This window comes from Temnothorax americanus, unplaced genomic scaffold (genome assembly GCF_048541705.1).
Source record: "Temnothorax americanus isolate GAGA-0224 unplaced genomic scaffold, ASM4854170v1 Scaffold5, whole genome shotgun sequence".
Lineage (NCBI taxonomy): Eukaryota > Metazoa > Arthropoda > Insecta > Hymenoptera > Formicidae > Temnothorax > Temnothorax americanus.
Window position 1 is genome coordinate 1,761,351 of NW_027509657.1, and position 26,119 is coordinate 1,787,469.

A 26,119-nucleotide genomic window follows, 5' to 3' on the forward strand; every position below is an offset into this window, starting at 1 on the left:
GATATGTACATAAAATATGATGATTATCAGAGTAAAGAAATCCAAAAAATGCCAAGTTTAACGGCATTTTTCTAATCAGATCAGCTCGTTCTCGTCAAATCGGGTTCTCTGCTCGTCCTGTTACAGATTTACAATTTTTTAAGAGAAAATAATGAACTTAATAGTATATAGTATTATTTTCATGCGTACACACGTGATTGCTCTGACGGGCTTGTACTTAAACATAACACGCGTTCTTTTAGGGGGTTCATATTTTACTTTCTTATTATTTTATATGCTAAGATTAAATGCCATATTTTAAACAATTCGATCACTGCAATGACCAATAAGAATTATTATCATAACACAATATTTATATTAATTAAAATCTTATTGCGTATATATTTCATATAATTCTCTTTGTCTTTTCTTCTCTCTCTCTCTCTCTCTCTCTCTCTCTCTCTCTCTCTCTCTCTCTCTCTCTCTCTCTCTCTCTCTCTCTCTCTCTCTCTCTCTCTTTCATTCACTCACTCTCACTCATTCTCGCTCTTGATATATAAGAAAAAATGCATTAAAATTCTAACAGGTGATTAAATTGTTAAAACGATTATAGATTGCTGTAAAAGGGCAGGAGGCAATGAATTATACGATGTAACGTTACATTTACAGTAACACAAATATATTTCACTTTTATTCGAAAACAACGAACGCATCTCCATGCACAGATCGCGGCGCAATCTTCGCGCGACTGCAAAACGCATACTTTGCAAGTATTCATGTGTGTATGTGTTTGTGCGCGTTGGACATTCTATATGTCTCCCCTCAACACACCCGCTCAAGTATGTTAATAGTATTACCACGACGATTTGTTTGCGAAAACGAATAGCGAAATGTATACGAGATGTTATAAAGACGTAGAATTTATATAGGTGGAAAATAAGAGTTTAAAAATAATAATTATTATTATTGTGTGTTTTATAATACATATAGAGGAAAGTCCCCTATGAGACAGGATCCTAATATGAGATATGTTAAGCTAAAAGGCCCTTAGATCCCATCTGTTGATCCCACCGTGAAAAAACTTCGCCATCTCATATTAGGATTTCTATATCTCATAATAGGGGACTTTCCTCTATACGTATATATATATATTTTTTTCTAAAGTATTTTAAGTTTTTTATTTCCTACCTCCTTTGAGTTGATTTATGGCCGCTGCTTTTCATTTTTCATTTTTCTATTGGTTTTTGCACACAAATCAGCATGTGATTAATAGTTGCGAAGACAAATTAAATCTTTATAAGTAATCAATGCCGCAATCGATAATAATCCCTTTAATTGATTATCGTCAAACAATACGGCGATACAGGCTGTTATGAGACTTTACCTATAGAGACCTCATACGTTCTACATAATGTATTAACGAAAGTTTTACAGAATTCAGAGTGTTTTAAATTATGCTGTGCGTTCGCCTGAAAATCTTCTCCTTTTTTTTTATTTCGAGCTTGCAACGTACTTCCTTAACAAAAGTCAAGTCATACATGTCTAAAATCCTCAAAGTTGCTCAAAGTGAAATTATTCGATAAAAATGGTTGCTTCGTTTGTCATTAGTGTTCATTGTCTTCGACGAGTACACGCTTTGTAGGCCGTTACACGGTATAAGATAAAACTATTTTGCGGCATTTTGGTTACTGAAAAAGTATAGTGATAATCCTGTTCTCAAGATTTATCTCGAATCTGCGTACCACGAATTCTTCGTGTTATCGTGGGAGGGTGCGCCGGATTTTCGATGGTATTATCAACTTATTGATAATATAGACCTTTTAAACTAATCTAATTTGTCGGATTAATGTGTATCATTTATAGATATATACCGGTCGTTTCCTAGCTTAATACCTCGATATTCAGAACTCTTTGGTACTGTGCAAATGCTCAGTAATGTCCTCGTTATTATATCAGTTGTTCAGAGAAAGAGATGATTAAATTCGTAACTTATAAATTGCATTTTAAACGTAAAAAATCGCAATATTTAATTTATACTATAAACCCACTTGAGGTTATATATATATTCAAAATAATCTTTGCAAGTTTCGAACATAGGGCGGCATTCACAATCGTTTCTTGAAAACATTTTTGTTTATATAACATTTACACATATATGTGTTATTTAATAAATAAAGAAATATAATAGGAATGTGTGTTACTGGATTACAAAAATTTGGTAAATGTACCGTCCCAACTCTTTTGTAGGATAGCTCCTTACAAAGACTGTACAAGAAACGACTACGAATACCGTCCACTTTTGCTCGGAATACGTTCATGGACATCCCACGCGAAGTCCATATATTACACTCGACTAGATTAAATAAGTCTCTCTACTGTCTTTTTTTATATCGGCTTACCGCGTTTTCGTGCCTTCGCTCTGAGCGCGAACGCTTTCAGACTCTAACGCTTATGTGTGTGAGATCTAAATACAATTATATAATATAATTAATTTCAATTCTCAATGGCCAAGTCGATTGGACTCTAATTTGATATAATAATAACTTTCTACGTAATCCGCTACTGACTTTTTCCCCCAAAGTTCGTATATAAACCCTGCTAAAATTGCGCCGATTATTCTCGACCTCGACCACAGTATATACTGTGCCTCGACGCTACCCCGGGTGGCCATGACCGAGATGTAATACACATTTATTAGATACTTTTTGTAAAGAAGTCTGTTTCTATCTTTAATACAGTGTTATTTTTTTTTTACGTTAATGAGCTTGGAGTTGTCCTAACGATTGGTTTATATGATTTTTATACATGAGGATGTGAGATGAGTATATAAATATGTATAAATTGTAATGACAATATTTTATAGTGTTATTTCTGTGTGATAAATATATGTGATTCTACTGCATTCGGTTGGCCACCCCCGCCCCTACTACTATTTAAAGTATTTAAACTTATCAGAAAACCGTATCAAACATTTTTCAAGAATGTATAAAAACTCTGTAAAAGAAACCGACGTGCTCTATATAATGTTATATTTAATTTAAATAATTAAAAACTTACATCCTACTTTTCTTTACAATAATTCATGTAAATGACAAATAATTTTAATAAAATTTAATATTTTTTATGTAAATATACACGTATTGTGTATTAAGTTAATATTGAATTTTCGGAACCATGCCAATATGCCAATAAATTTAACATTTAACGTCCAAGACAATCGAAAAGTTAATTAACATTTTAAGTGCAACAATTTATATAATAATTTTATTTAATTTTTGTACAAGATCTCTTTTTCTATAAGGTTCCAAATATAGTTTTATATACAATTTATAATAGTAACATTTATAACATTAGATCTGAGAAGAGCACGTCAGATTCTGTTAACGTTATCTCTTGGAAAAAATCGTTATTCTAAGAACAAACAGAAATGTTTATGATTTCGTTGAGAATTCATTGACAACGGTTTTTGTCGTTAAAAGAAATACTACTTTCAACCTCGGAAGTAAATCGTTATCGACAAAATTTGTCCGCTCTATAAAAAAGATCTTAACGGCTATTCGTCTAGTTATCTAATTTGAGGAATTGTTTTGTTGAGGCCTGTACATTTGGCGCATCATTAGCGTTAACATTATTTTTCGGAGCTATCAATTTTTACGTGTGTGCATCAGTTAAATTATTCCTTTTGCAATCGTCTCATTAAAAGTGAGTTTTGATGGAAAAACTATTGCGTATCTTGTGCTCACAATTTCCTCGCAATTAGTTAAAACAGAAATTCTTATACAGTATAGGTATGCATAACTCGTCAACAAAAATATTTTTGTTAGCTTAACAACAATCAAGATCAGAGCAATTAATATTCATTGATAGAAAATATTACAATTAAACGTGAAATATTTCTAAAACAACTGCATAAAATAGACACCTAAATTACACGAATAATTACAGACGTGTGCCTCAACAATAACTATCGTATCAACGTATCTCTAATCAACAACAAATTCCGATAATGCATTCATCATGAGTAATAATTTAATAATTACTTTAAGCCTCGTACTTTAACGATTGTTACATAACGGTATATTGCTCTTCGAGGGGCAAAGTTTAAAGATATTTGCATCCAATTGCATCCAAATTATATAAATTTAAAGCTTGAAAACACAATACGTTAAATATTTATCTAATACTCTCAGCTGACGAGATTTAGTCTGATAATAATTATGCAATAGTGCAATTCTTAAAATCTCCTGCAAACTATAAGATGTTCTGTAACATCTTGGAGTTCATAGACTCTTCGATTTGGCGTATTTCCAAGAAGCTGAAAAGATACTTATGTAATATTTATTCCGGAAAAAATATTTGATTTATATATAAGTAATTAGTTATACAATATACTGTTCGCGAATAAAAGTAAAAAAAACACGATATATTAATCTGATATTTAACATCTATAAGATACAAGTAAAACAGTCGGAAAACGTCGATGCCGAATACTTCGATTGTTGAATCATTTTGTAAGAAAGTAGGCCTACTGATAAAACACGTGATCGTAACTGCAAATGACTTATGAAAAAATTATTAACATCGATTAGAATAATTAAAACTATTTAAATCAATTGACGACGATCGAATTTATATATTTCATGAAGAAATAATTTCTGGTTAACACAACAAACGACGAATATAATTTGATAAACTATAGAAATTCAAAAACGATGAAATCGTTATTTTTTCAACATGCGCATTCTTTTTTAAACTTTCTCAATGAAGAGAATGTGTTAATTGCGCTTGAAATTCATGCTCGTCGTGCTCCATTAATCACCGTGTGATTAATCATCATTGATCATTCTGTAATTTTCCTATCACATTCACCTCAAATATTATATATCGTAGCTTTAATCTACGACCAAGTATCATCCAGATACATGAGAATCTCGGTGTGAATCTCCACCGTATATCAACCTTCTAAATTCTTAGGACAAACCTTGCCTGGAATCGATCATGAATTTCGTTTACACGAACGAAATTTTCTTCAACTTGTCAGTTGAATCGCTGTTCTCGAAGGATATTCGGCATAGCTGAACCGACATCCCTCAGTCACGAGAAATTGTTCCGATCAGGATTCAACGTCCCGACGAAATTTATTCGTTCGACATGAGCTGCACGCTGTCGTCGGCCGATCGGTGAAGTCGTCGAACTTCCGACAAGGAGCGAATCGGCGTCGGATGTAGTAACGAGAAGGGATGGGAATGCCGATCTAGAATTAAACAAAAAAGATAGCATATAAAAGTATAAATATTCCAGATTTATCGAGCCGTAGACAATTATAGAAAGTGTTATATGTATACAAATATATAATATATTTATATAGTATTTATCTATATTAATTTTATATGTCTATCTAGTTGTTACGTGTGTGCGAGAGGAAAATATATTTAAATATGTTTATAAATCATCATGTATGTGTAATTATTATTTGTAAATGTGTGTGTGATTAATATATAAATGTTGTATTGATCCAATTTTATCAGTAAGGTAGAAAGCTATAAACTTTCCTTCGATTGCCCACTCTCAGGAACCTTAATTTAATCGGGTTAAAAGTGGAAAGAGGCAATATATACATATATAATATATATACATATACATATATATGAAACGGAGAGAAGGAGATCGCGCGAGATCGCGCGTGTCTAGAGTCTAGAGTGCAATGTCAAGGTTGGACGTAAGTGTCTCTCGTAAACGAATCGATTTGCTGAAGCTCCGATCTATACTCAGTATCGCGTCGGCGTTATTTCACCTAGACACGCGAAGAATCCCACCTACTTCATTGATTTGATCAAACAATGTCATTTTCATATTCCTTTCTTGTATAATTTATCATTACTGCAAACATTGCGATTCTTAAAAGAAAGAAAAAGAAAGAAACATTCTAGTTACAAATGTATAATATAAATAAATAGGTAGTAATCTTTCATCCACAAGAGTTTCAAATTTTTAACCGTTAACAATTAGTAGTTTTTAGGTAGCTTTTTAATTCATAATTAAACGAGTATAACCGCGTTACTGTTACATTCATATAAATATCTCTTTGTCATAAAATTCCTATTTCTAATATCAACTGACAGTTGACAATATCATTTTTATATAAATATAATTTGTTCTTATACGATTTATAATTATGTTACATAAGTGTATCGATTTGGAGGAAATAAATAATTTTAGTTACAAGAAATAAATACCCGAGTATAGCAAATTTTTCTATCGATTTTCAAGTAATTTTAGTCACAGTTTTTCTTTAAATAACTCTTAAAAGTGAACGTTGTGTCGTATCCTAAATATCCTCGTTAAAATTCTCACCTCTAATATCGGTCGTCGTCTCGCTCCTCGAGAGCTCGTGGTCGTTACCGCGATGCGAGGGCGTCTTTGACGGGCTCTTGATTAGGAGTGCCGCATCATTTTTGCCCAGGGTGCTTTCGTCCTGATTGGGAAACTGGAAGGCCGTAGAATTGGGCCACGAAGCCGGTGGTGGACTGCGGACCAGGTGCTCGTGTACCTGCGCGAGTGTAAGCGGATCCGCGTCACCGTATTCCTGAAAACACATGTCTTTTCATACTTCTTCTTAAACACGCTTAGAAAAATATATATGTATAATACTTCATTCAAAATGAGTATAAAATACTCTTGAAACACTTCTCTCTTTCTTCCTTTTATATTACATTTCAAGAAAGTTGGCTCATTCATTATCATGTTCTTTTTCAATTTTTGCGCCCAAATATAAAACTGGTCAATTATTTTATTTTTATTTAAATTCTTTAGGATTAGAGACAATTTGGGAACAGTTATAAAAATTCCACTCCCTTCTTTAAAAGTCATGATGGTAAAAAAGGCAAACTATTTATATGTACAACAGTTTGTTTTACATTGTCTATGTATAGAAATAAATGTTTTATTAAGCTCGTGAAAGTTTGACGAGGGAGCTCACCTGCGACATTAGAATCGCATCGTCGGACTCGGACTCCTCGATCGATTCCACAAGGCTCTCTCGACTTGCCAATACCTGCATAATTAGAGAAAATTTTACATACAATTACGTTGATATATATTACGGAGCAAAGTCGTATGCAGCATTATCAAAAATAAGCATTTTTTTTAATTAAAGTAAAGCAACGTCGCGAATTATTCAGAACTCCAGCAATTCGGTCTTCAACCGACTTTTACCTAACAGTATATTTTGATAGATCATGGCATACTTTCTTTGTAAATTTTTTGAATTTTTGCAATATCTTCAAAATTGAAGAAAATATAGTACACGAAAATGTGCGTGACGTCATAATGTTGTTGCGAAATCTTTTGAAGTTGCCGTCATCAAAGAAACTTTAGAAAGCTATAACTTTCTCAAATTTGGGTTTTTTTTTTAATTCATAAAGTACTAAAAATCGGCTTAGATTCTCTACATTAATTATGGATACCGCTTAATAAAAAAATTTTACTTGAGAACCCAATTCGTGAAATTGTTTGATTGAAAATTTTTACAAAAAATCTGTCTTTTTTATGGAACGGAATAATGGTCGGGCCGAACCTGTAGAAAAGGATTGTCCTGACGACTCAGCCTGAGTGCTTCCATGTCCTGATCGATGTTACGCGTTCTACCGGGTGTCAGGGTCAGAATCGAGTGCGAGGGTGACGGCTGACAGGAGACGACAACGTCCACCGCTGTCACGCTCAAGGTCGACGGAATTTGGGACATCGTGCTGTCGTTCTCCGAGCCGCCCCGGCGACAAGCATTCGTAATAATTGCTGCAAGCAAAACATTGCTCGTGCTATCGATCACGTGTGCTTGTTACGCGCGAGACGCAACGATTTTATAAAATAAAGGTAACCAATTGTCCACTTAAGACTTTATTTGGCACAGAGCAAGCGACGAGTCGAAGATGTAATCGCTTTAAGAGACGACTAAGAACTAACTCGAGCAGTTTAAGAGGGGTTCTCTTTTAAAAGAATAAGTTGAATTTTCGTCGATACGTATTAACCAATAACGCAAAGCGTCGATCCTAATATCGGAAGTAGCGATTGGGGCGGCTTTTTAAAAGAACAAGTATATATAAAACTGAAAGTTTGGTGTATGACACTGTTAGGATGGAACTAGTCATCGTTTATAGTTGTTGATCAGGAGATACAGAAAAAGAATTTTAGATTAAAAGTAATAAGTGAAAGTAAGTGATAGTCACAGTCACGGGGTAAGGGTCTGGACAAATAACGGGACTTAGATTATTAGGGTTTAGTTTTTATATAAGTATGTTTTGTGGAAAAATTATCTTGTAAGGATTTTAGAAATGGAATTCATAAATACGTGAGGTATTGAGTTGCGGCGCGTAACAACGCGCGCATGTACGCATGTGCTTTCATTAACTCCACATAAAACAATTCTCTCAATCAATATATAATTTTATTATCTGAAACTTTGTTTTATTAATCGAACACATGGGGACGTATTCTGTCACGACGCGTAATTTATTAGTTAGACCTTCATTTTGCTATTTACATTCAAAAAACGTGAAGTAACCTTTAACGAGATTTAATGTAAATGTTGACGTTAATTAAAACTCTGCGATTTTAACAAATGAGTTGTATAGGTAAATATTATTAAATAATTTTTGTTTTAATATCTCTGTATTAAAATTCATAAATCAACAACGTATCATATTGCTTAAGATTTTTTGCATTCGACAGAATTTCATCCGACAGAATATATTTAACGCTTTCAATTTTAATTTAATAAAACAACGATTAATTGACGGGCAATAAGATAAACTAAGAACCTCACAGATTTTCGTGTTTTCGTAAGGATAAACAAATGTTATCAAGAGTCAAGGATATCTCACCAGGAGTCTCCACCCTGGGCGCTCGTTCCATCTCTTCGTCTTCGTTAATCTTCATCCCTACCGCCAATTTTCTCGATTTAAACAGATTCGTTAGGAAAGCCGCTCCTTTGCGTTTCAACCGATCATATCTATCCGCGCTTTCGGACGACACGTGTATCATAATTCGTCTGTAAGTATACAACATGATGTAAGTTACAGTTATCGTGTATAATCTATAATTTCAAATATAATGTTATATAGTATACATATAATACACCTTCGGACGACACATTATCACATTACTCGTCCGAGATTATTATACATATCTATACAGAGGAAGCGGAAACATAATTATCAATTTATAACACCGCGTATAAAATTGCGCAAAAAAATTATAAATATTTTCCTTAAAAGAAAGCGTTTTATTATATATATATATATATATATATATATATATATAATCTGGTATAGATATTCAATAAAAATACTACAATAGAGTATTATGAATATCTGCCGGCAAGAAGAAAGCGAGGAATCAATCTACATTCTACAACAATCGTATGGACAAAGGGTTAATTTTCCATATTGTTCCCGAGTTACAAAGAGACGCATAATAATTCGCTGTAGGTTGTAATATAATAATTTTATATTACAGCAATGAGACACGTCAATAATGTAATAAGACAAAGCGATAGACGTGCCGATAGACTTACACCACTTTTACTTTCAACCCGTCAATCGCCGCAGTTAAAGCCAAGCAATTCCATAACGTTTAGAGTGTCACTCCCGAAAAGTTATTGGAAGAAAAGATCTACATATATGTACATTTATCAAAAACTGACGTCAAAAAGATAACGGTTATAAACAAGCATAGTGCCGAGACGCGCTACCAAGTGAAAACTCGATGGAATCGAAGTCGTTGTCAAATATGCGAGCAACGTCGGATCTGCAATCCGAGGAGTAGCGTACTGCCAACTGCAGTTGCGGAAGGGTGTGCACCTACTCCTGTGCAGAAACTCGCGCAGCTGCAGCTGCCAGCGAGAGAACGGAGCTTGCGCGCGAAAAGGGGGTGGGTAAGAAAGGGAGGGTGATGAAAAAGACGAGAACGACGGAGTCCTTAAAGAGTGAGGCAAAGTGACAATATTATCTCTTTTTTTTATTTCGTGGGCTTCAAAGGCCTTAAAACCCATATCTCGTGTTTGTTTGATATTAAGACATATGGCTTCTTAAAACATCAAGGGGTTGAAAAAGAAAAGAGAAACGCGTGAGCTTCGCGGAAGTCGAAATTTTTAATTGGAAGCGTAAGACGCGTTGCCCTTTACGATTTTGCGATTTCGACGTTTGCCTGAGATAATATTCAAATTGTAAAAGTGCATTATTAATATTAATTTACATTACAGATTTTTTATTAAAGATTTAAAAATTACATGATTATGAGGGTTGGTGATGAAACGTTAAAAAATGATGGATGACAATTGAAAATTTTTAATCGCTTTTTAAGGAAAATACAAAAAAATATTGTGGTTTTTTTTACGTAAATCTGTATATATAGCGTTAAGAAAAGACAAACAATCTCTCAGATAAAGAAAGAAATTCGAAAGATGATACCAAATATTGCAAATTAATTCCTAGAGTTCTCAAATCAACCTAAACATACACATTATACATGGGGTGGTTGAAAAAGACGGGTACTTTTCCAGGAGTGCGCCACGTCGTGCTCGTTCGATCGATCGCAAGAGACTCCGTTATACAAGGGGTGGTATTGCGATACATGCTGTCGGTTCCACGTATAATGTGATCGGTAAACTTACGAAAATTAAATGAAATTTAATAAACTAAGGAAAAAATTGCGATTCGCCTCCTTCCGCCTCCTCCAATAAGTAGTAAACTTATTATAACGTAATCGGTGATGGATGGATGTATATATACAAGGTGTCTTTTGTCAGTCACGCTGCCTCTTTCTTCTAACAAATTTTGAGTTGCTTTTACCTCCGAAAATTTAAAAGGGCTTGCAATAATTACAATTTTTTATCGCTGTTAATATTATCACTTTCAGTACAAAAAGTGTATTATAAATTATATATAAAAAACTGCTTCTCACGCACAAATTAAACTCACAAAGTTTCTATTGAAGTAAGATATCCTTGAAACTAACAATAAAAGTCAGCAACGAGGTTTTATCATTTATTTAAACTTGTGTTTGTTTCATATAGACGACATCTCTAATGTTTCAAGGGTATAACTATATAATCAATCGAGAGTGGCATTAAATGTGTATGATGTGTGTTCTCTATAGAAACCCCTGGATAATGATTCTAAACCCCTCGAGTAATGCACGATTGTTAAAACTGCACGTGGCTGATTAATCGGATCAGAGCTGATATTGAAACTTGAAACTCCGTCCGAGCGACTCGCCGTTCGTTCACCGTTTCGCTTATCGGGGGCCAGAATCCCGACGATTCTCGCGAACTACTTGCACGTTTTAGAGACACCAATTAAGAGACGATCGGCGACCGAGCCATTTCACGCTCGTTCCAAGTCCGTAATGGTCCGTAAACACCGCGATCACTAGCAATCACTGTGACACTTGTAGTCGCGTCGCAAGGGGGGAAAGCGGAACTCGATCATATACCTTTTTCGACAGGTCCATTGTCGGATTGCCTGAAAGCTCGCGCACCTGCCGGCGATGCATCCTCGCGTTTCGTCGCGGTGCGTCGCGACGCCAACGACACAGAGGTGCGACGCGCGCGAGAGGAGGGTTCCGACCGGCGGCACGCCGGTCCTACCCCGGAAAATCAAAGGAAGCCGGCTTATCAGCGACACGCGCGCGCGCGCGCGCGCGCGCATTCGTCACGGGCCAGCATCCCCCTCCGACCGAGCCCGATTTTCAATTCGGATGACTGTAACGGGGGATATTCCGGAAATCGGACGTAGTGTATGGAAACGCGGTATCCTCGCATCTCTCTTCTCCAATCATCGTGGTTATCGATGTAGCTCAGCTAATTAATCCAACGACTAATCCAATAAATTGCTACGAGTCATTAAGGATGATTATGTATAGAAGAGGTCTCGCGAACTCAGAATATCGAGTCCGCATACTTAGGATGTTAATTGGATTGTGTTCGAATTGTAGGGAAGATAAGAACAAAGCTTGAGGTAGATATGCCGATTTATTAAAATCATTTGCCTACCTGAAAATTTCGCCAAATTGCAACGTTAATATCTCGTAAATTAATGTTTAATTGTGATTCCTAAATCAGCGCACGTTTATGCGTAAATTGCGTAAAAATAGCATTCGTACAGCGGAATTAATTCGCCTAAGTATTACTTCTCCAGATTTCTCCGTCGTTGAGGCTCTCTCAAGTATATCCCTCACTAAATAATAAATAAGTTTCTCGAGAACGTTTAGCTATAAAATATTCATTTGTTACATTTGAAATATAAAAGATCTAAATAAATTTTTTTTTATTACTATACATTATCGCGAATATATCATGTGTTTCCTAATAATACACAATAAACTATAATTTTCATTAGTCCATATACGTCTGGAGAAAATGCGATTTATGGCGAAGCAATGGCGTACGAGTGCCTCTTCTGCCGCGCATAAATACTTATATTTAACACAAAACGTTACGAAAGAAAAAGAGAAAGAAAAATTAAATAACAAAAACGGCCGAAGCTAAGTGACACGGCGCCTCATAAGTACGAATAACAAAAGCTTACTTAATAAACGAAGAAAATATTTCTTTCCGTAAGAAAATAAGAAATGCACAAAATTTCTTCTTCGTAACGAACTAACATTTCCGTTTCTATTTGTTTAAAAAGCCGGTAAAAATGCGCCAATAGACGATACGATACATCCTCGTATACTTACAGCAAGCAATCAGCAACACTCGAGCTCCATAACAATAATAAGGAATAATAATCATAATAATAATAGCCCATAATAATAATAATAATCATAATCGTCATCATATTTTCGTTAACGATATGTTAGCCTAGTCCGTATAAACACAGCGACATCGAAACATCGTTTATATTATGTGTAGAAATTAATTCATATTTATGTATATAACATACATATATATAATATATATATAAAACATTTGCAAAAAAATCACAGTTACTTAAAACACCTTATCTTCGCATTCTCTTCTCTTTTTTCAAGCTCTCTCTCTCTCTCTCTCTCTCTCTCTCTCTCTCTCTCTCTCTCTCTCTCTCTCTCTCTCTCTCTCTCTCTCTCTCTTCCTCTCTCATTCCGCTTCTTTCTCATACGCACATTCTTTTTTCGCACCTATTTATAGACGACAAATCGCGGGAAACACACATCACCCGCTTTCAGTTATTAAATTAAAAATTAAACAAGAAGGCTGTCGCAGTCGATTTTACAGGACTCTTTATGCCTTATCTTTTTACAAAACTCATTTGCAAGAATTGTATTGCAAAAACAAACGCCTTTTCCAAGTTTCAATTATTACAAAAATTATTAATGATCTATTAATACAATTTGTAATATTTAGTCAAGAATTTAGATTAAAATATTTAAACAAAAATATTCCATTTTTTTAACAACAAATTTTTTATATCTCTCCTAATAATTCCTGACAATCAGTTCTCAATGTGTCGTGTATTGAATTCGAATATTCTACAAAAATGAGCTTCCTTCCACAAGATATATTCAACTCCAACACTACAAAGAAAAATCAGTCAATAATGACTCGATTAGACATGGAAATATTTTCGTGGAAGAAAATCGTGTCGAGGCAGTGGCACAACATCGATGTAACAATAATCAGGATTTCTTAAGTACTATTCGCGATTTCACAATGTCTTCACTACTAGATTAGAACAGACGTCCGATTTCTAATTGTTGACTTCTTTTCTACAAAATATTTTGCAATGCTGAATATAATTCCAGTTTGTAATATCGACATATAAGTCCTCAGAGTTATGAATCAAGTTAAAACTTAGCGATCTTAATGTTTTAACAATTCGCAAACTAAAACTCAGCAAAGGTTTCATTTATCAAAGTTATAAAAACTATTTTTTGTCAATTTTCGATCTGTAGCTATATAAGAAAATTTTCTATCGCGTTTTGTATGTATCTCTCTTGAGAAGAGAGAAATGTACATGCTTTTCTAGTTAATTAGTTTTTAGGAATCAAAATTCACCCAAGCTATTGTAAACTCGCTTTACAATTACCGTTGCTCGAACATCAAACAATCGATTGTTTAATTACACGGCAGTGTTGGCACAAAGCGTAAAAATTGGCTGTCTTTATCGGAGAAGGAAAATTTACATTTAAATATATAGTTCTAAGCACACGCAAACAAAGCGCTTTTGTCCAGCTAGATCTGCGACTTGAATCACTATGGCGGCCGTCGGAATAATTGATAACTCTATTACCAATAATTTTCGTACACTTAATTCCTCAAATACGAATCGCTGCTTTCCCTGTCTCAGAAAAAAAATTAAAATACGCTACAAAAAAATAAGAAGATATATGTATATAGATATATATATATAAATACATATTCTTGATTTTTATGTACATATCAAATCTGAAAAATATACCGCATATGATGAACGTATGTCATTATATACACATAATAAACGGTAATGTGCAGTCTGAGATAGTTACGCGATATATATATATAATTATCAATTTTGGGCAATTGCGAGTCACGCCGCCCGAGATGTTCGAGAGATTAATCAATGAAAGACTGAACCTCACAGTGAGTACTTGTGATAAAAATACCTAGAATAAGATTTTTGCGCGCAACTGTCCGCTTGGTAAGCCGAAAACAGAAAAGCCAGTGACGATATCAGTAAACATTCGCGATTCAATTTTCATCGGAAGTCAGTCGACCCCGCAGATATTGACTGCTTTTGTCGAAGAAGAACGAAAATTTACACTTTACAAATACGATTCTGCAAAGTTGAAATGTTTCATGACTGAACAACGCGTTATAATTCACCTAGGATCTTATAACACTATAATTCAAGCACCGTTACATCATTAAAATGCGAGGATGTTTCAATCCTATCAATTTTTTATCAATCCTATCAGTTTTTCAATCTTAGAGCTTCAGAGATAATATATATCTCAAAATTTAATTACTAATTGTATATATCAATAAAAAATTTAAAAAAATTCTTTTAACACTGTTACAAGTTGTAATTTTTTTTTTAGCAATTTTAGAACTGTAGAAAAAATATCAGTGTAAAGATGTCGGTTAGTTAATTTATGCCGGCGCGACTGGCTTTAAGCAATTGATAGCGAGACAGATGGCTGACAAAACATCGATCAGTAACTATTTCATTAGCGCTAATGAGTATGTACAAAATTTCATATATTACACAATTCCGATCCGTCGTTAATCCAAGCGCTCGCGAAAAATCAGTGTTAATCTGCTCACATGACGTAAGAGTGTTACCTTCGGCCTTCAGTCATTAGCGGGATTAGCAGCAATAATTATCATGATAAAGAAGCGTACGAAATCAGTACTGGAAAATCCAAAGATACGAAATCTACTTCAAGTTTGAAACGATCGCGGAGTTAAGATCCAAAGAAAAGCAATTAAAAAGTCTCAAAATCTTTTAAGATCCATGCACTTAAACTTGTTTACTGTAGAAAACGTGAAGAAAACGTTTTAGGAGAAGTCGATGAGAAATGTTGAACAAGTTTGAAGGTGTTATTAATTACCGATCGGCTCTCTCTCTCTCTCTCTCTCTCTCTCTCTCTCTCTCTCTCTCTCTCTCTCTCTCTCTCTCTCTCTCTCTCTCTCTCTCTCTCTCTCTCTCTCTCTCGCTCGCTCGCTCGCCGCGAACGCTTCAATTATCACGCTAACGGATGCTCGTTAGTAAGGAATGGTTGCCGGAGAACTTTCCTTAGGAAAGGACGTTGACTTCGCGGGGCGAACCGCAGACGTTCAACACGTTGCTAGTTGAGTTAGGCGTACTTTGACTTCGAGCCTCGTTTTGGGCCTGCCGTATCGCCTCCTTGTACGGGCCGCGCTTTTTCTTGTTATATCGCGTCTGGAATCAGATTCATAATTATTCGACAAATTTCCAAAAGTCGTAACATTCGTACCTTTTCTTTTGCAACGGTTTTAATTACTCAATCCATTATTTACTGTTTATTTTTATTATTATTTATTATTATATTATTTTTGAATGTGCACACCTTAAAGGTTTCCAGAAAGGGACTTAATTGATCACAGGACATCAGTGAACTCGTTGACGATCCGTACCAAGCCACGTGAGCTTGAGGACCCGACGAGGTACCGTCTTCCTTGCAAGATACCGTGATACTTAACACCTGCACATAATAAAATTCAATGATAGCAATGGATACTAAAAGTTAACGATGATTGTTGTAACTTATTCTACATTAAGGGTTTATCATTATTGAGAGATAACCGTACAATCAGCTTTTTTGAAACATCTTGAGCGTACCTTGCCAGGCCACCAGGGAAAGCCATGGATTTTGCCCCATACGACGTCGCCCACGTCCATCCGCTTACCGTTGGTTGTAAGACAGTGCGCTACGGGGGTGGCAGCTAGACGCATGACCAGTGGGTGCGACTGATGGGGTGGAAAATCTGGCGCGGTCTCTACTTCCGGCTCATGTTCGCTCAACTCGTCGCTGCTACCGCCCGAACTCTTACAGCCGGAGGACGCGTTACTCACGGGATAATCACAACGCGCGTACGCATTCGTGTTCAACCTCTTGAGAGATATCGACAACTTCTGTTTCAGGCACTGCTCCTTAATGGCTCTGTAGGACTCACCGCCGCCCGGTAAGACATTCCAATTCTGTTGATGCTGCTCCTCCTCCTGTTGCTGTTGTTCCTGCTGCTGTTGCTGCTGCTGCGGTTGTCCCGTGGAATCCAAACAGAGTTGTTCAGACTGTGGCTGATCCGGTTGTTGCTGCTGTTGCTGATTCTTGTGCTTCCTGCCCTCCTTGTGCTTCTTTTTATGCTTTACCTTGTGTTTCCGGCGATGATATGAGAGTGGATCATACGTGGGGTTGTATCTAGATAAATTTAAATAACGATAAATCGGTAAATTCTTAAAAAAATATGGCTTCGTAAATAAAAATTTTTAATATATATATATATATATGCAGCCAAATACATTTAATAAATTAATAATAATAAAAGTTGTAATACTTCTTTATATTGTTTAATCATACAATTGTGCCATGTATTTTTATATAATTTATTGTATATGTATACATACACTCTGTATACATATATACATTGTAAGAAAATTAAAAGATAAAAAATACCATAAAATTAAAAACTATATACCAATTACGGATTGCTTGGATTTATATAATTTTTCACTTGCTATAATCTTACCTCGGCGATCCGTTACAAGGAGATCTCGCTGGTGATACTCCGCCCAACATCTTTCTCCTAGCCTCTTTCTTGGCCTTTTTTAGGGCCCGTTTTGCCGCCTTTGCACTGGCGTCTTTCACCACGCCGCCCTGCTTCTGAGGATCTACCTGTTCCTGCCCGTCCTCCTCGCCCTCGTAATTGTCGCCGAAGGATCTGGGCAGCTCCAGAGGATCTCTCTCTTGCTGAGCGTCATCGGCGTCATCCGTCTCTTGCTCGTACGCGTCAGGATCCTGAGGTTTCGCGGGTATCTTGAGAACAGTCCCTTCGCCCTGCGCACCAAACGAGATCTTAATCACCGGCGTGGTCCTGGCAGTTCTCGTAGGATCTTCGAACACCGATTCGTCCCAGAGATCCTCCATCGAGCCCACCGAGCGCTTCTTTCTCGGCACTCTGCCGGTTCTCAGTCTCATCGTCGAGTCCGCGGCCGCGAAGGTCTTCTTGTCCTCCTCTTCGGGAACCTTCGCGCTCTCCACCGACGAACTGCTGAGTCTTCTTGGCGTGGCGCAATAAGCCGTCGAAGGATTATTGTCACAGTCGGCGGTGGACTCCACCCGTTCCTGCGACGACGCCAGCATGTTCAAGGACGCCTCCTCTTCGCTTCTAACAGACCAATGTGAAGATTGTGCGCTCGCTGCGACTTTTACTTTGTCTGAAACAATTGTCCAGTCTTCAGTACGATCAAATACAGATCAAGATCATATCTTCAATTAAACTTCCTTAATTCGTCTAGAAATTCAATAATCCGAAAAATATTTTCGAATCTAATTTCTCATATTTTCGCAAACACCTGGAGATACGTATCTTCTCGAATTATTTTAAACAGACACAGTAAGAGAAAATAAAACACAAAATAAAATGCAACGGAGATTTTAAAAACTCTAGATAAATTATGTATATAATTTTTTTGTTAAATTATTTATATTTATATACATGAAGCAATAAGATAAAAATTTAGTCCTATATAATCTATTAATCTCAAGTTATGTTTAATTTTCAAGATTTGAACTTTGTTTCCATTCATGTAACTGGTTTTAATTTCAACTGCTGTGCATAATTGGTATGATATATGCTCTCTAGGTTTCTACGTATGAAACATGTAATTAACTGATGTTATTATATCATTAGGAAAATAAATACATCGCAAAAGCAAATTGTTTGTTGAAGGAAAGTAAATTCGGAGTTGGTTATACTTTTTCTCACACAGTTAATTCGCACAGAATCGCAATACATATATCTATAATTTTTTCAAGTTGCATATTCTTAAAATCTCCGGTAATTGTAGAAGTTAACGTTAATAGTCACTCCATCGAAAGTGTAACACGTGAAAACGTACCAGATAATTGACCGGACCCCTGGGTCGCGTTGCTGATCTCGTTGGGCTGCAATCTCGACAGTTTTGGGATCAGCGACGCTCCTAGCTTCGACGAGTCGGTACTCGAACTTGTCGTCTTCGTCGTCGTTTGATTGGAGACCGTGCTTTGCGCCCGGCATTCCGACAGCAGTGTTCGCTGAGTCTTCTGCGGTTGCTGACCGCAACGTCGGTCGCTTCTTCTCGTGGATCCTGGGATCAGCTGATAGAATCAGCAAAGAAAATAGTTTACTTCCATGCAACAATTCGGATCAAACATCTATTGAACGCGCAACGACATCGATGGAGCCTCTAGAAGCCCGATGAGATTAACGTTACCGAAAAAGATGGTCGCTTATCAGAGCTTTAAACTCAGAGCTAAAAACTCTCGAGGACTGATATGACCCACATTATCACATTTTCGATAATACCGACAGTTACGAGTTTTTAAAAATATATTTTCAACTTTATATATTATGACTTCTGAGTTTCCCTGATTTAAAGTATTTTTAAATTTGTAGATTATTATAATAATGCAATTTCCGTCTTTGCAAATTTTTTGAAAATTCCGTACAAAGAAACGTTTCAGCCTTATATATGAATGGGACATCCTATATATGTACATAGGATCCTAAGCAACGTTCGCGGTACCTGCTGCGATTGCTGTTGTTGCTGCGCGTCCTCGTGCTTTCGCTTCCTGCTGACGTCGACATTCTCGCTGTTCTCGTTGCAGATCGACCGGCACTTGCTGCAGAGCACCTGGCGGGGTCTCAGTCTCACCGTAGGCCTCGCGTTCTTGTATCTAGCGGGCGGATTGATGCTCCTGCGGAGATCGACCTTGGCAACGACGGCGGCCGCCGATGACGAAGACGCGTTCCTCTTCTCTTGGAAATAGCTGAAACGCGCCGCGATCGTCGCCAGTTTGTCGCCATCGGGGTCCGGCACCGGCTCCGGGGGCTGAACACCGCAGGGAAGGCCCCTACAGGAACATAATGCGTAGCGCGTCTTGTGAAGTTTAAATCGATATCTAAACTATCCGAAGAGATAATGACGCCTTATCAATATTTCCGTCGTTTCGGAACTTATTGTCTGTTTCTGTGGAAGACACAACATTACAACGTGCCGCTACCTTAGGGATTTCTCAAGACTGCTTGACTACTTGATTAGTTTCCTATTTTCGCACGTAGCGATAGCCGAGGGAGATTCGTTCGTTCACCTTACATAAACGCGAATCAATAAACACTGCGAGAAAATTGAAGAGGTTTCTTACGTTCCTTTATGAGAGATACTCTACTCAACGCTAATTAATCTCGATTCTCCTCTAAATTCTACGCTTCGAGGAGTATTTTGGATTTGCTCCTTTCGACTAGGAGAAAGGCTTCCGATCGACATACGGACTTCTACCACCGAAAATGGTTAAAATGACAAATGGTTTCTCTCCATTTTTAAGACTTGAATTTTTTTACCGATTGTAAGTTCTCTAGATTCTTTCGCGACTTTGAGATTAACTTGCCTACGTGCATTGACAATTAATCAATAGAAACCGACGCGAAATGAGAATGGCCAGGCAGAAGATTGGGCAACGCTTTCGGCTGTATGCTTCGTCGGCTTCCCGTGCACCGACAACGCGGTCATATCATGGTATTGATTCGAGAGAGGCGCGTACAATGAGCGACAGCCTCTGACAGTATACCCATTAATATTTTCTGGGTCCCGATACGAGGCAGACCCTCGAAATTCCGAGTCAGCCCGCGCCGAGAAAAGAAAAATGGCCGGGAGGGAATATCGGGAATCAGCAGATTCGCCACGACGTGAAAATGATTATGATGGAACCTGATAAATTGGAGGGAGGGGGTCCCTGCCCGCTATCGCCGCTTATCCAATTTGTAATTTTGCAACACGAAGATTTCCCGCAGTCGTAAATTCGTTGGTTCTAGAATTATTCAAATTTTTTCCTCGTTCTTGTATTCTAAAATCTGTAATGTGCGCGCGCTTATCTAATCTCTGAGCTTGCCTCAATTTGCATATTTTTAACTGAACTTTAATCAATCAACAAGCTTCTATTCGATAACACCGATCGAATTTCTGTTATATAATCTTCGACCTTCGCAATTAGAATTCTAATTTGTTTTTCCCGACGTTCGCAATTATATCTCGTTAAAAACAACTGATGTAACAACAACTGGCTCATTTCTTAAGTTAATAAAGCAGACGGTTAACGTGGACTACGACGTTGGTACACGTGGCTGTTTCTCTGCTTCGTGTCCACGCACACATCCGCAGTTTCGACCCGCAAATGGTGGCGTTCTCAGAGACGTCGACGATATTCCCTTTGTTCCTGACGAACACGAGACCACTATATTGGAGGTTCTCAACCTTGGATCGTACGCGAGCCGCACAGCTGGGACGTATTTTGGCTCGATGTCGAGCAGATCGATAAATACCATTCCCCAGTCTAATAAATTCATGTCCTTGGATTCAGTCGTCTACGAATTTAGTCATCGATTTGCACTCGATCTTTCCTAAATGCGGATTGAATAGAGCACACAGTTCGTTCGAACCCAAATTCTGCTAAAATAAGATATGTTTAAAATTAATTAACGAAAAGGCAATATTTTATTGAAATAAGTTAATACTCTCCTTGCAATTGCTATATGAATATCATGAGTTCTACAATCGCCCGAGAATGTTTCGAGGAATTCTTTGACGCTAATCTTGATACCAATCTTCTTAGAAAGGGAAAAAAGCGGATTTAATCTCTTTGAACGTAAACCATTGTTAAGGAAACTTGATTTTTCGCTGTATATAAATATTTCATCGTATTTCCCAAAATTCTTTAAAACACCGCCAATTTTTCTAGAATGAATTAAGAAAATTTTATATCGAATTCTAGTGTGCACAGCGGAAAAGTATGGGAACCTCTGTCGCACCATACCGTCGTGCACAACGTGACACAAGCCAGGCCCGGTTGGTCGGTGGCCCCGACTAGCATTCAGGGCCGTGTAAACGGGAACTATACCGTCTCTGGATCACTCATCTTTCCTTATCTAGCCTAGCTCGAGATTTTACAAAATTGCCACACATATTGCAACACAACTGGCGTGAAAAAAAATTCGCCAACAAATAAAAAACACACTAAAATATCAGTATTGTTATATCAAATATTATATCAATCGGGCCTAAAGCGGTGTCGTTTATTATTGCAACAAAGATACAAAAGTTAACGAAAGGAAAGCAAACGAACGACGCAATTATAAGAACAGTCAACATTGGATACTCCCAAATAATTAATTAAAACGTATCGCTAATCACCAGACCCTAAAAACGACCCTTCTGACCCCGCTTACAGCCCTGCCGGGCAATGGTTGTGTGGCAATTGCGACACGGAGCGGCCATTGGCGCTTGAACAAGAAGAAAACCTAGAGCGCGGGGTAAGAAAACGGGCAACAGCTGTTCGGCCACAGCGACGAGCCTGGCTCTGGACTCACGGGGCGGCTAACCCCGGCTGGCCTCTGAGAAAAATGCGCTGAGAAAAAAGACAACTGCTTCAGCGGACAAAAGTAGCGATCGCACGAGCAAAATTGCCATTCGGATAAACGGGAGCGCATAACGCTCGCGGACGGCAAGGTCCGGGGCAATTTGACATCGATCGAGATCGGTACCAGCGCGATTTCGAAGTCATCGAAATTGCACCCCTATTCCGCGATAAAATCGAACTAATTGGATAATTGCACGGCGTTGACAGAAAATGAGTTTGCCCCGCCAAATAATAGCCCTTCGACGAAATCGGTTTTTAATATATCCATTATTGTGACACCCATCAGAGTTCAGTTAATTCAATAATAGAATTCAATTCATGTTGCAATAACATATAATCGAGTATACGATAAACCACAACGGCTTCATGGTAAAACTTCATACGATGAAATTCATTAAGTTGATTAATCTCATTCGATGAACTCGGTGGTTATAATATTTGAGTAAATTCAGTTTAAGTAGCCTTTCCCACGCGTTATTGGCCTGATGGCTATACATAGAGCTCGCCCTTCATAAGTTTGTAGATTAACTCGTGTGTCTGCCACAACAGTGGTCAACTAATACAACGACTACTTAGTTGACTTGCCAATAATCGAAATGACTGCTCGTATCAAAGAAGTCGGCAACGACTGTATTACGAAGGTGGCGTTTACTATGCGAGACCATGAGTCACCACAGCCACGTCTTTTTAGCATATACTGGGTGACACGAAACTTCCGTTACGTTTATCAACGTATCGCTCGATTATTCAAAGTCCGCTTATTGCCTTAACAGAAATTTTATTGAAGCGGAAAACTCCATTATATACCCGTCACTCGCCACTGTCAATCTCTCGCCCGTTGATTGCAGATGAACCTCACATTCGATTTAAAAAAAAAAAAAGGACGATTTGACCAGCAATCTGATTCTGACACTGTCGCGCGAAGGAAATTCCAATAATTTACGCTCTCCCGTTAAATTATCGCCGAAAAGATAATTCCCCGAGTTGGATCCGCCATCGAGGGAAAGCGTGCGACTCGCGGGACACCGGGTATACGCGATTATACACGTGTGTGTGTAAGTGGAGGAAAAAAAAATAGGCGGAGGATGTAACGTCTCATTTGTAATATCTCACGACGACTTTGCGACAGCCGAGTCATGTGAAATTTGACGAAACTCGCGGGACTTCCACGCCCATCGCAGCTGGCGCCGCGCCGGGAGGAGAACATACGTATACGCGCTCGCGTATACACACTTCCTATTAAATAACAGATAAGTTATCAAAATTATCGGAGCTTTCGGCACTTGGGCCTATTTACGTCTCGGAGGAAATGAGATATACTTCGTGCCAAGTTTCGTGCGTTAAGTTCGTGCACTATCGTGGAAGCCGACGGGCGTCGCGCGGCGCGCCGTCGGACGACCGCCCTCCAACTTCTGCGACAACTTAATCCCGTGGATCGTGATAATTAAAATATCCCGAATCTGAATATCATTCCCTACGATACTTAAAAACTGAATCACAAAGCTTTAGACCTTCCGATCCAAATTTCAGCTTGGACAACTACGACAATTAGAAAGTTAAAAGTGATAAGGGAAGATAATGAGGCATTAACTCCAGGAACGAAGTGAGAGTTGGAGAAAAACTTTTTTTTCTTGAAAAAAAAACCTAAAATTTTAAAGATAATTAATACATCTTTTACATCAACGCACTCGGATTATTTCTAGATATTAAATCGACGTATTTCATTCAAAATTTAATTTTTTTAAAAGTTGTTACACTAGTTTTTTTACAGATACATATTTATTCTTGTAAAAAAGAATCTACTTCCCAATTCACAATTTATATACTTCCTTTTCATAAATGAAATATGCAGTTTAGGCTCGAAAGAGAGATCCTTGAATTCCGAGAATGCTACACGAGAAAGTCGACGGCACTTTTGTGTAACCGCCCAATTTTAGATCGATTATATAACGAATCCTTGAGATCCTGACGCTGTCAGACATTTGGAACCCTGGCTTTGTTCCAGGTACTTGAATTTTTAAGTTGGACATGACACATCCTTGAATCTCGACAATACGCCTGAAGATTTGCAAGTTATAACCACGCGGTAACCAACCGGACTTCGTCTAGCAATGGGACATCAATCGTCGTTTACATCGATCATAGATCATTCTGCTTTTTGTCCCGATCTTTATTTGCCTGTACCTTAATCTTTTGGCTTGCGTGGCAAAGATAAGAAACCATCATAAATTATTTGTTCAGCTGTGCAATCTATAATACTTCGGCGTTCCCGAATTTTTCGCGTCTCGTGCTCCAAAATCTCAGAATTGTTGTACGCGGAAAGAAAGGATTAGCTAAAATATATGAGCTAACTAACATTTTTTTGCAGCGAGAGCTATAATTTTGCAATAATAGCAAAACCTTCCGTTAAAGTTTTGCTGAACCTTTTAGATTTTGCTAACTATTGCTGAATAATAGCTTTCGCTGCAAAAAAAAAATTAGTTGTCCCACATTTTTCGAATAGATTTGCTAAAGTAGCTAATCCTTTTTTCCGTGTACAAAATCGAAAGAATCAAACCCGCAAAACAACATATGGGTAACATTTGTTTCCCGAATACAAATATTTGCTTGATTATTGCTATAATTTTGACGAATACGAATCGATTAGCGTTCAAGGATTTATCTTGAATTTTTAGAGCTCTCGGTATCCTGGAATATCGAGACGCCTACATAAAGCTGTGCAGGAAATAACAGGCCGCAGAATGACACAAAAGAGCCTAGTCATTAATATCCGGTTTGACGAGCAATTGTCACTTTGCCTCAAACCGCGAACTTGCGTGCAGCGATAAAAAGATTTAAAAAAATCGAAGCCCTCTCCGAAGGCATGTTTTTTTTTAATTTATGACTTGTAGAACATTTCTCCAGGATCGCCAAACATCTCGAGAAATCTCAAGTGGACGAACCATAAAGTGGACTCAGTCATCAACTTTTCTATTGAACATTCCATTATGCGTCCGTCATTCCGTTCACAAATAGTGACTCAGGGTACCTTGGAACCGACCAATTTCCAAAAAAACACATCGTTCTCAGGTCTCGGGAAACACAGTGCAAAACTCCCATAAGAGATCAATGATTCGCGAGAGAATTTGATTCGTTAAAATTTGGTGTGACAAGCACTAGCGTTATCAATTTCCAGCGAAACCCGATCCCGACGGACCGGAGGATCGCCAGATCGACGAATCAGCTAATCCCAAGCTCCGTTCGGGACCACCAGCCGTCGGAAACCTTTGGCTTCAGCGGCGGAGCCCGCATAAGAGGGCGCCCTTTTCTCAAGATTTTTTCAAAGCCGAAGGGTGGTCGGGGATTGAATATATTGTTTCGATGACAGAACAAAGGCTTTCGGTGAACGGTAAAAAATTAAAAACAAAAAAGAACAAGTCACAGAGCACGAGGCCTTTCATATCGCTCTTTCTCTTTCCCTCTCACCCCCTCTCTCCCTTAAATCTTACCTCTTAGCGGCGTCGAGGAGCGCACCTTGGAAGCACTTGGCGCCATGGACGAAAGATACCACGAGGATGTCGGGCAGCGCGGATTCGACGGTCACGAGGATCTTGTTGCCCGTGGCGAGCGCGAGGTGCGCGGACGGGGCCTCCGCCGCCGCGGCCGCCATCTTGCCTCGAATTTAGAGTTATTGCGAGCGAGCGCGCGAGTAAGCCTGGTGGTGCGTGGTGTGACGTGGGCTTTGCGCTTTCCGCTTCGCTCCGCTATACGACCGAGCCGACCGAGAGAGGAGCGAGCGGCTCGTCTCGTGTCGTCGTCGTCGTCGTCGTCTCGTGCGCCGCGCGCCGCTCCACGCCGCGACGCACCGCCCCTTGTTTCTTTCTCTCTCTCTCTCCCTGTCTCCCTTCTCCCTCCCCTTTCTCTTTCTCTCTCGCTCGCTCGCTCGCTCGCAGTCTGTCTGAACCGGATGACGTGAGGACGTGAGGAACGACGGCTGCGGCTGTGTGCT

At 38.1% G+C, this 26,119-nt stretch overlaps 2 protein-coding genes across 4 annotated transcripts; both read right to left on the reverse strand.

The window, feature by feature from the left end:
• Window positions 1-631: 631 nt before the first annotated feature.
• On the reverse strand, window positions 632-11,629 carry LOC143903820 (uncharacterized). 3 transcript variants are annotated; one of them, XM_077417798.1, is made up of 6 exons: window positions 11,470-11,629; window positions 8,859-9,025; window positions 7,556-7,773; window positions 6,959-7,033; window positions 6,334-6,565; window positions 632-5,233 (listed from the first exon to the last, which is right to left on the reverse strand). In XM_077417798.1, the coding sequence occupies exons 2-6, from the start codon at window positions 9,016-9,018 to the stop codon at window positions 5,118-5,120; spliced, it is 801 nt and encodes a 266-aa protein (XP_077273924.1). In that variant the 5' UTR covers window positions 9,019-9,025; window positions 11,470-11,629; the 3' UTR covers window positions 632-5,117. The 3 variants fall into 3 exon arrangements, with proteins under 3 accessions (XP_077273924.1, XP_077273926.1, XP_077273925.1); XM_077417800.1 differs by lacking the exon at window positions 11,470-11,629 and adding an exon at window positions 9,728-9,827; XM_077417799.1 differs by lacking the exon at window positions 11,470-11,629 and adding an exon at window positions 9,551-9,721.
• A 1,388-nt stretch (window positions 11,630-13,017) lies between these two features.
• LOC143903810 (uncharacterized) lies at window positions 13,018-26,108 on the reverse strand. The gene is made up of 7 exons (XM_077417781.1): window positions 25,620-26,108; window positions 19,245-19,572; window positions 18,579-18,816; window positions 17,207-17,894; window positions 16,299-16,878; window positions 16,027-16,161; window positions 13,018-15,878 (listed from the first exon to the last, which is right to left on the reverse strand). The coding sequence occupies exons 1-7, from the start codon at window positions 25,778-25,780 to the stop codon at window positions 15,732-15,734; spliced, it is 2,277 nt and encodes a 758-aa protein (XP_077273907.1). The 5' UTR covers window positions 25,781-26,108; the 3' UTR covers window positions 13,018-15,731.
• Between the last annotated feature and the right edge of the window lie 11 nt (window positions 26,109-26,119).

Excerpts from the sequence above, each read along its gene's own strand:
- LOC143903810 (XM_077417781.1), bottom strand. The coding sequence starts at position 25,780 with ATGGCGGCCGCGGCGGCGGAGGCCCCGTCCGCGCACCTCGCGCTCGCC. Across the intron at positions 16,162-16,298 it reads TTCCCTGGTGGCCTGGCAAG|GTGTTAAGTATCACGGTATC; the intron begins GTACGCTCAAGA and ends TATTATGTGCAG. Across the intron at positions 15,879-16,026 it reads CCTTTCTGGAAACCTTTAAG|ACGCGATATAACAAGAAAAA; the intron begins GTGTGCACATTC and ends ATCTGATTCCAG.
- LOC143903820 (XM_077417798.1), bottom strand. The coding sequence starts at position 9,018 with ATGATACACGTGTCGTCCGAAAGCGCGGATAGATATGATCGGTTGAAA. Across the intron at positions 7,774-8,858 it reads GCCCAGGGTGGAGACTCCTG|CAATTATTACGAATGCTTGT; the intron begins GTGAGATATCCT and ends TTTTGCTTGCAG. Across the intron at positions 5,234-6,333 it reads GACGACGACCGATATTAGAG|ATCGGCATTCCCATCCCTTC; the intron begins GTGAGAATTTTA and ends GTTTAATTCTAG.